Source organism: Syngnathus acus, chromosome 3 (genome assembly GCF_901709675.1).
Source record: "Syngnathus acus chromosome 3, fSynAcu1.2, whole genome shotgun sequence".
Taxonomy (NCBI): domain Eukaryota; kingdom Metazoa; phylum Chordata; class Actinopteri; order Syngnathiformes; family Syngnathidae; genus Syngnathus; species Syngnathus acus.
In genome coordinates this window covers 19,489,729-19,500,507 of record NC_051089.1, presented here as the reverse complement: position 1 = coordinate 19,500,507, position 10,779 = coordinate 19,489,729, and the positions used below count along the sequence as shown (strand labels likewise).

Sequence of the window (10,779 nt, the reverse complement as noted above, 5' to 3'; positions counted from 1 at the left end):
CTCTCGGTGTGGTGTGGAGGTTGCAGCGCCTCCGATTGGAAGAACGTGAGGAGAGTGGTGAGGACAGCAGAGAGGATCATCGGGGCTCCTCTTCCCTCCATTCAGGACTTGTCATCCCAGCGCTGCGTGTCCCGAGCCCGAAATATTATCAGGACCCGTCACACCCCCACCATGGACTGTTCTCCCTGCTGCCCTCTGGGAAGAGGTTTCGCAGCATCCGCTGCAGGTCCACCAGGTTCTGCAATAGTTTTTTCCCTGCTGTCGTCAGACTGTTGAACATTCAACTTAGCATTCCTCTGCACACTTTGTAAATACTGTTTTGTTTCCTGCACTGTTTACATACTTTATCACTGCTGCACTTTATACTTATCTTATTTCATATTTTTGTATAGAATGTCACTTTTTATTCAGCCGCAATATCACCACATTGTTGGAAGCCATATGCAACGTAATTTCGTTTTGTGTGCACCCAGTGTTTACAAAATGACAATAAAGTTTGTCTAAGTCTAAGTCTAAGTCTATCCAAACCGGACAATAGGCCAGGGGTGCTACTTAATAGAATAAAGTGTCCTGATATGCAAAGAGCCAGATTGTCTATTTGGCAATAAGGCCAATAAATGTAACTTTGCTATATTTAGAACGAATAATAATTATTACCATCCTTGTCAATCTGGGGGGTGACTTTTTGCGGGCATTCAAATAATCCAGTTATGGTGATCTGTTTACAGTTCCTTATAAATGTACTTTTTGCACCTCGAACTGCCGCAGGAGATAAGAAAATCAGTGTCTTCTTCCACCATGTCAAGGACTATCAGCATCCATCCGAACCATTATCCGAACCGTTAACCCTCATGAGGGTCATGAGCATAATGTAGCCTATCCCAGCTGTCTTAGGGCGGTACATGATGTAAACCAAACCCTGCCGCCGGCAAACTTACTTTGGGCATGAAAGCTGAGGGGTATTAAAATCCGAAGGTGGTGATCAATTGGCTTTGTTGACCTAGAGTCATTTGATGCAAAATTTGTGAAAAAAATCAACCAATTGAATGGGGCATATTTTACTTAAGAGGAGCAAATTGTAGTCATTGAGGGTTACAAAGAATATTTTAAAAATATAACTACAAAAAGCAACACCGTTGCTGCAAATAAGGGATGAGAAAAATGCTGGCAGAAAATGCTGATCAAAATGCTTGTCAACGCGTAGCATAACACTTAGTGGTTGATGAACATGGTAGAAGTTTAAAACATTATATTAAGAAAATGAGACTCCAGGTGTGCATTTATTCCGTGAGTTGAGTCGGCCCAATAATTAGGGATTCGTCATAATCAATTCTTTATTTGGGTATTCTCTATTCGGGCTGTAAAGGTTTGAAATGCCCTACCCACAGGCTAGGATTTTAACAGTGAAACCGTGGTACTTTTACAGTAATCTTGCAATAGCCACATTGATACGCGAATCATTTGACGCCAACGCGTTCTTCACAGCATAATTGGGGACCGCTGCACTGTGATCTGCTCGCGAAAGGCGGATTGGGCATTATGGCAGCTTGCGCAGCCTACCAAACTTTTGTTTAGACCCATCACAGAAACAATAATCTTAAGTAAACTGTTGGATTTGGTCCACAATTTAGGGAGCGCTATCTGCGCCTCACGGCAAAAGCCATTGCCAATCACCTGTTATCCAATTCACTCACTGCGTGCTCGTTTAATTTCTTCAGATTTAGGAAAATGCAAAGACACTGAAGCAGAAATTAGACTTACACAGGTTGGTTGAGTTCAATCATAATTCTTGTTAAGAAAGCTCTGTTTTCAGGAAAGTACAATACAGCGCTGGGCCCTTCAAGAGCAGAAAGTCTCCATTCAGAAAAGGCAACGTTCAAGGTTCTTTGGTGAGCTTATATTCAGTTGCCCAGGCCGGTGTGGGGCGAGTCTGATGGGTGATGAGTCGTTGGGGTGGGGCGAGTTCGCAGTAGAGTTTGATTCAATGGGAGTGGGTGCGGGTTATGGACGATTCGGTGTGTGTGTGTGGGGGCTGCCGTCTTCCATCCTGTCTTTCGGCCTTGGGGATCATCTTTGGCCGAGTCCTTGGCTGTCTCCTTCTGGCACCAGCTGGTTTTATCTCCAAGTGACCTTCCTGTAAACATTCTGCTCCATTCCTACACTGTCGCACCTCATCCATTCGTCATTCTTTCAATTTTGTCATTTTGTACGAAATTACGTGAGCTTTTGGCTGTGACATCATCAATTTATTAATGTTCCCTGACGATGCAAAGTTTGTTCTTTTGATACTCCATGTCTTTGCTTACATCATTACATTCTTAGTTTAATTATGCTTCCGCACGTATCTCTTCTTTGTTAAGCAAAATATTTCCCTCTGTGCAGAGCGTTCAGTAGTAATCGAAAAGCTGGCGTCTCACATTTAGGCGACATATGACGTTTAGTCAAAACACAAGATATAATCAAGTACTGAACGGTCAAGACGACTCTGGCCGTGTCCATGATTTAGAGAACAAACATCAGGCATGCATTACACAGTTCCTTAAGGGTCATTAAGCTATTTAGGCAACATATCAAAAGACATTTATTTTGCAGTGCACAGAAATACATATTGAATCGTGAAGTTGTAGCAACCTCTGTTATTATCTTATATCAAAGAATGTCTAGTTATGTCTGCTTTATTGGTTGACTCCATGAATATACTTGTCTGCTTATATACTTTATCCAAAGAGATGTGAGCGTATCTGTTATTGTGGCTAGGCGGGTTTTGTGTCTTTTGACCCTATTCCTTCAAAACCTAAATCCCGATTTTACTTAATTCACTCGATCCTCCGCGACCTTCTGTCTAATGTGGTTTGGTCACGGACCCCAATTCGTTTTGTCATAAATACATTTCAAGTAGTATTTTAAATGGATGTTATAAGGACCGTACGAAGCTAAATGAGTTAAAGGTGTTAGATAATAAAAAGTCAGGCTGTTTGATCTTCATGACTATTATTATTAGGATTGTTTTTGATTCGGAAAGGCGGAAGTTTGAGGAAGCACCTCATCCACATAGTCACAAGTCAAAGAGCATGGCCTGACACAGTAAGAGAATAAGTGGCTTCTTTATTCTCTCTTCCATCCAATTCACATGGTATCAAAATGACTTACTCATCTGCGTATAGCTTCTCTTTTAATAACATGTCAACAGACTTTGATGTGTGTGGAGACTGACGGCAAACGGACCCCTTCGGCTGCCTAACAACATGCCTGACCTAAATTAACGTAACAAAGAACCCCTTTGGCTGCCTAAAAGCACGCCTTTCTAAAAAAAAAAAAAAAAAAAACCAAGACTTTCTATACAACGCGCTTTCGGGGTAAACACCATTCCCAAATTCTGGACCTCAAAGTCCGCGTACAATTTAGAGATTTAGGTGTAGGAAGTAATAGAAGCACAAACTTCTTTTCCAACTAAAAATGCCCAAAGCGCCTCTTGTTGCTCTTCTTCCAAATAGAAACTGTAAGTAACTCTGAGAGAAAAGATTCATTTGCAGCATCCATGCATTCGTCCACCACTGACAACTTGGTTGGTTTGTTTACCCTAATCAGCGCTTCTTGCTTTCGTCGCAGCCCCCAAACACATTGTTGCTTTGTGATTGGTCCAGCCATCCTGTGGTGTGGATCGAAGCAAGATTGGTACAACCTGCTCCGGGCCAGGTTATGAGTTTAACATAAATTACCATGGTGATCTCGCCAGGTTAAAAGAGAGCCACCTTCGTAACACCGAAAATCCTGGCTTTAGACTCAACATAGCTCGCTAAACCATTAATCTTGCTTCCTAGTATACCACTCATTGCCCTTACTGTAAAGTCAAGTTGTTTCTATTGTGATAAAAGTAGAGATGTGAATTATAGATGAAGTAAATAGGTTCATGGATAAACAATTACTTAATGAAGCAAGGAGCAACACAATCGAAATCAGTGTTCCTGCTTAGAGCATACAAAGCGATGCACCAAGATGATGACAATAACCAAAGGTAAACAAACACAGCTGGCATACCGAAGTAAACAAATAGGTTTAAAAAAAGACCGCAGGTATTGTAACAAGACAGCTTGTGCAGGACTGAATCATCCACACAAGTCAAAAGACAGTCAGACAGACACTGTTTTATGACTGGTGAACTGTGGAAGTCTAAGAGATTATTCACTATCACTGGCTGGGTTGAGCCGGCAGAGCTGCGGATCATTGAGTTAACACGAGTGTCCAGATTGCTTGCTGTTAAGTTGCGCTTTAAATCGTAAGTTGTGTTGTGATAGAGATACAAGGATAATAGAAGAAATAAAGAATTGAATAATCAATTTTAATAAACTCAGTAAGAACATGTAAACGGCAGTGACATCCATCCATCCATCTTCTTCGGCTTATTCGGGGTCGGGTCGCGGGGGCAGCAGTTTTAGGATGGACTCCCAGACTTCCCTCTGCCCAGCCACTTCGTCCAACTCATCCCGGGGGATCCCAAGGTGTTCCGAGGCAGCTGAGAAACAGTCTCTCCAGCGCGTCCTGGGTCGTCCACATGGTCTCCTACCGGTGGGACATGCCCCGAACACCTCCCCAGGGAGGCGTCCAGGAGGCATCCTGGTGAGATGCCCGAGCCACCTCATCTGGCTCCTCTCAACGTGGAGGAACAGCGGCTCTACTCCGAGTCTCTCCCGGATTACCGAGCTTCTCACCCTATCTCTAAGGGAGAGCCCGGACACCTTGCGGAGAAAACTCATTTAAGCCGCTTGTTGTTCTTTCGGTCACGACCCATAACTCGTGACCATAGGTGAGGGCAGGAGCGTAGATCGACCGGTAAATTGAGAGCTTTGCCTTTTGGCTCAGCTCTCTCTTCACCACGACGGACCGGTACAGAGTCCGCATTACAGCCGACGCTGCACCGATCCGCCTGTCAATCTCACGCTTCATCCTGCCCTCGCTCGTGAACAAGACCCCAAGATACTTGAACTCCTCCACTTGGGGCAGGATCTCATCCCCGATCCGGAGAGGGCATTCCACCCTTTTCCGACTGAGGACCATGGTCTCAGATTTGGAGGTGCTGATCCTCATCCCGACCGCTTCACACTCGGCTGCGAACCGCTCCAGTGTGAGCTGGAGATCACGGCTTGAAGAAGCCAACAGCACCACGTCGTCTGCAAGAAGCAGAGACGCAATGCTGAAGTCCCCAAACTGGACACCCTCAACGCCTCGGCTGCGCCTAGAAATTCTGTCCATAAAAGTTATGAACAGAATCGGTGACAAAGGGCAGCCTTGGCGGAGTCCAACCCTCACTGGGAACGAATCCGACTTACTGACGGAAATGCGGACCAAACTCTGGCATCGATGATACAGGGACCGAACCGCCCTTATCAGTTGGCTCGGCACCCCGTACTCCCGAAGCACCCTCCACAGAACTTCCCGAGGGACACGGTCGAACGCCTTCTCCAAGTCCACAAAACACGTGGACTGGTTTAGCGAACTCCCATGCCCCCTCGGAAATCCTGCCGAGGGTATAGAGCTGGTCCACTGTTCCACGGCCAGGACGAAAACCACACTGCTCCTCCTGAGTCCGAGGTTCGACCTCCCGACGGACCCTCCTCTCTAGCACCCCTGAATAGACCTTACCAGGGAGGCTGAGGAGTGTGGTTCCTCTGTAGTTGGAACACACCCTCCGGTCCCCCTTCTTGAAGAGGGGAACCACCACCCCAGTCTCCCAATCCAGACGTCCATGCTGCAGACGTTTGTCAGCCAAGACAGCCCCGCAACATCCAGAGCCTTAAAGAACTCCGGGCGGATCTCATCCACCCCGGGGCCCTTGCCCCCGAGGAGTTTTTTAACTACCTCAGTGACTTCGACCCCAGAGATTGGAGAGTCCACCTCAGAGTCTCCAGGCCCTGCTTCCACAATGGAAGGCGTGTCGGTGGAATTGAGGTCTTTGAAGTTCCCCACTGACTCAAGACGTCCCGAGTCGAGGTCAGCAGCACGCTATCTCCACTGTAAACAGTGTTGACGGTGCACTGCTTCCCCCTCCTGAGACGCCAGATGGTGGACCGGAATTTCCTCGAAGCCGTCCGGAAGTCATTCTCCATGGCTTCGCCAAACTCCTCCCACGCCCGGGTTTTTGCCTCAGCAACCGCCGAAGCCATGTTCCTCTTGGTACCTGTCGGCTGCCTCCGGAGTCCCACAGGCCAAAACGGCTCGATAGGACTTCTTCATCAGCTTGACGGCATCCCTTACCACCGGTGTCCACCAGCGGGTTCGGGGATTGCGGCCACGACAGGCACCAACGACTTTACGGCCACAGCTCCGGTCGGCTGCCTCAACAATGGAGGCATGGAACATGGTCGACTCGGATTCAATGTCCCCCGCCTCCTCCGGGACGTGGGAAAAGCTGTGCCGAAAGTGGGAGTTGAAGCTCTTCCTGACAGGGGATTCTGCTAGACGTTCCCAGCAGACCCTCATAGAATGTTTGGGTCTGCCAGGTCGGACTGACATCTTCCCCCACCATCGGAGCCAACCCACCACCAGGGGGTGATCAGTTGACAGCTCTGCCACTTTCTTCACCCGATTGTCCAAAACATGCGGCCGCAAATCCGATGACACGACTACAAAGTCGATCATCGAACTGCAGCCTAGGGTGTCCTGGTGCCAAGTGCACACATGGACACCCTTATGTTTGAACATGGTGTTCATTATTGACAAACCGTGTCGAGCACAGAAGTCCAACAATAGAACACCGCTCGGGTTCAGATCGGGGGGGGGCGTTCCTCCCAATCACGCCCTTCCAGGTCTCACTGTCATTGCCCACGTGAGCATTGAAGTCACCCAGTAGAACGATGGAGTCCCCAGAAGGCGCGCTCTCCAGTACTTCCTCCAGGGACTCCAAGAAGGGTGGGTACTCTGAGCTGCTGTTCGGTGGATAGACACAAACAACAGTCAGGACCCATCCCCCCACCCGAAGGCAAAGGGAGGCTACCCTCTCGTTCACGGGGGTGAACCCCAATGTGCAGGCGCCCAGCCGGGGGGCAATAAGTATACGCACACCTGCTCGACGCCTCTCACCGTGGGCAACTCCAGAGTGGAAGAGAGTCCAGCCCCTCTCGAGAGGGCTTGTACCAGAACCCAAACTGTGTGTGGAGGCAAGTCCGACTATGTCTAGTCAGAACTTTTCTGCCTCACACCAGCTCGGGCTCCTTTCCAGCCAGAGAGGTGACATTCCACGTCCCAAGAGCCAGCTTCTGCAGCCGGGGATCGAACCGCCAAGGTCCTTGCCCTTGGCCGCCGCCCAGCTCACTATGCACCTGACCCCTTTGGCCCCTCCCACAGGTGGTGAGCCCATGGGAAGGGGGACCCACGTTCCCTTTTCAGGCTGTGCCCGGCCGGGCCCCATGGGCAAAGGTCTGGCCACCAGACGCTCGCCTTCGAGCCCCACCTCCAGGCCTGGCTCCAGAGGGGGGCCCCGGTGACCCGTGTCTGGGAGAGGGAAAACTACCATATATTTTATTCTTCATAAGGGCAGTGACAACTTTATTTATATTTACTGTGGATAAATGTGAATCAAGAAAATTTAAGGCAGGTGTTTGATATCGTATCATGTTTACTACTTTGTATACCTACTTAGCTATTTGCCAAAACATATTGTCTCATTTTTTTTCTTTGGTTTATTACCTAACTCTAAAACAAAATCTAAATCTAATTTAATTTAACTGCTATTAGGTCAGTGCACAGAATGCGCTTTGGGCACCTTATGGCCAGTCACGAACTGAGGGAATGAAACTGTCAAATTAAACTACTGCTCATGGCAAAATGGAGAAAAAATTGAAAAATATCTGATAATTGAGTGAAATAAAGGCTAAATCTTTGGTGGCTAAATCAATCTGTTTCAAGTGGGGAGGCCACACATTTACAATAAATTGACACTTGTGACAAAACTGAAAAGCTACTATAGTATACTGTAGATTTAAATGTATAGTGAAGAAATGGGGTCGAAATACAAAAAGTCCTGCCTAGCTACAAAAACAGATATGCTCAAACCTCATTGAATAAAGTACATAAGCAGACAAGTATATTCACATATTAAAGCAATAAAAGAAATATTTTAAGCATATAATTATACCTACACACCAAATCAATACAGCAGACATAACTAGACATTTTTGATAGGTGGTAATGACAAAGGTTTTTATAACTTTATGATCTGATATATTTCTGAGCACTTTGAAATAACAAATGTTTTTTGATATATTGCCTGAATAGCTTAATGACCCTTAAGGAACTGTTTAATGCATGCCTGATGATTTTCTAAATCACGGACACTGCCAAAGTCGTCTAAAAATGTTCAGTACTTGATTGTATCTTATGTTTTGACTAATGCTAGACGCCAGTTTTCGATTACTACTGAACGTTCTGGACAGAGGGAAATATTTTGCCTAACAAAGACAATATATGTTTGGAAGCATAATTAAACTAAGAATATGATGATGTAAGCAAGTACATGGAGTATCAAAAGAACAAACAAACAAAAACATGGTAAGTGGTGAGTAAAAACTTTGCATAGTCAGGGAACATTAATAAATTGATGATGTCACAGCCAAAAGCTCACATAATTCCGTACAAAATGACAAAATTGAAAGAATGACGAATGGATGAGGTGCGACAGTGTATGTGCAAGAATGGTGCAGAATGTTTACAGGAAGGTCACTTGGAGATAAAACCAGCAGGTGCCAGAGGGAGACAGCCAAGAACCCGGTCAAAGATGATCGCCAAGGCCGAAAGACGGGATGGAAGACAACACCCCCCAGACACACCGAATAGCCCATAATCAGCACCCACCCCCACGGAACCAGCTCTCACCGAAGCACCACCCACTCCCATGGAATCAAAATCTCCTGCGAACTTGCCCCACCCCAAAGACTCATCACCCATCAAACTCGGCCCACACCGGCATGTGCAACTGAATATAAGCTGACCAAAGAACCGTGAACGTTGCCTTTTCGGAATGGAGACTTTCTGCTCTTGAGCATGGTCGCACGAAAGGCCCAGCGCTGTATTGTACTTTCCTGAAAACAGAGCTTTCTTAACAAGGATTGTGATTGAACTCAACCAACCTGTGTAAGTCTAATTTCTGCTTCAGTGTCTTAGCATTTTCCTAAATCTGAAGAAATCAAACGAGCACGCAGTGAGTAAATTGGATAACAGGTGATTGGCAATGGCTTTTGCCGTGAGGCGCAGATAGCGCGCTCCCTAAATTGTGGACAAAATCCAACAGTATAGTATGTATTACTGCTAGCTTTCTGATGGGGAAGGGGAGAATCTATTGAAGAACTTTGTCAACATGTCAAAACAATCAAATCTGTCTGGAGCACAAAAATTGGGGGGTTTTTTTCAAAGCAACCAAAAGTTGGATCAAATTGACCCAACTCAGCAGTGATGGTGCATCAAATGTTTTTTCCTACTTTTCAGAGTCAAAATTTCTGTTGGCATTTTGCCCCTTTAAATTTGACATTTGTATCCCTATGTTTGTTTGTTTGTTGTAAATTGAGTAAAACGTTAATTAGTTTAAACTTTACATCTATGTTAAAGTGCACCTATTAACGACATTATTATCATAATTTAGCATTGCCACATACCATAATAAACATCAGCAAAATCTAATCTCTATATCAGGAAAAATAAATGAATTGTATCCCCTAGATTTTTTCATTTTTACATTTTAAATTAGATGATGCGTTTTAGAATGTGTATACGTATTTAATATTGTCAGCTGGGTGGTGTGTCATCTTATACTTCCAAGACAATTGTATAGTGTAGTTTAATTGTTTTTTAAATCACCGCCTAGGACGCCACATACGTAGAGTAGGTCCGGCCGGACACTCACCTTGTCTGCCCACAATCTCTGCCACATGTTCCGAGCTGGGCACAGGAACGCGCTTAGTCATGTTTACACTCTTTTTCCGAAGCTCTTGGCTGTCGTCGTACAGCAAGTTGTCGTCGTTGCCAAACCCAAGCATCGAAAACTGGTCCGTGGCGAACTGCAGGGCTCTGTGGTCGTCCAGCGCATCTACCTGCACACTGCTGTCGGCGAACAGTGAGCTGGGCATCTTTGGGGCCAAAGAAAAAGGAGGGTACAAAGGGAGTGACCGGGTAGACAGAAGAGGGAAGGAGGAGGGAGAAGGCACCAGACCCGGTTTTCAGTCAGTGCAAATAAATCAGTGCGGCTGAAAATGTGAAAAGCAGTGTGGAAGGAGTACAAAAACATCCGCTAGCTTTGTCTTCCCAAATAGTGAAAAAGTCTCGATCCACTCCAAGTAGTTATGCCAAAAATATTAGAGAAAAGGTGCGTATATGTACTCCAGAAAGATAAATGCATTAATCCTTCCTGGCAAGGATTCTCCTGGTCCTGAGGATCACTGTTGCTTTTGTCTAAGTTCCTTTGCAGCCAGACAGAGCCGTGTGCATGACGTCACCGGCTGGGCAGGGACGATGCCGCGCACTGGGGTTTGGTGTGTATATCTGCGAGCTTGATTGGCTGTTTTGGCTCGGTGTGGGCGTGGTCTATTTTAACGACACTCATTCTTTGCGAGTAAACTGAGCAAGATCAGAAACAAAAAGATCTGTGTCTCTGCAATGTACAACCCTGACCTCTGACAGTAATACTGACATTAATAGTACTGACAGGCAACGTGACTGTTAGTACCTTATGTTTCCATTTCTCCTTCATTTGGTTTTATTTAAGTAGTGTTGTTTACTTTTTGTTTTTGGTTA

The 10,779-nt window shown here is 45.9% G+C and overlaps 1 protein-coding gene across 1 annotated transcript in view; it reads right to left on the bottom strand.

Moving 5' to 3' along the window:
* The window catches only part of mex3b (mex-3 RNA binding family member B), a 20,651-nt gene extending 10,176 nt beyond the window's left edge, over window positions 1–10,475 (bottom strand). Inside the window, 1 exon segment of the mRNA XM_037246790.1 lies at window positions 9,893–10,475. Within this exon segment, the coding sequence (XP_037102685.1) occupies window positions 9,893–10,115 (223 nt within the window). The 5' untranslated portion in view covers window positions 10,116–10,475.
* Window positions 10,476–10,779: the final 304 nt, after the last annotated feature.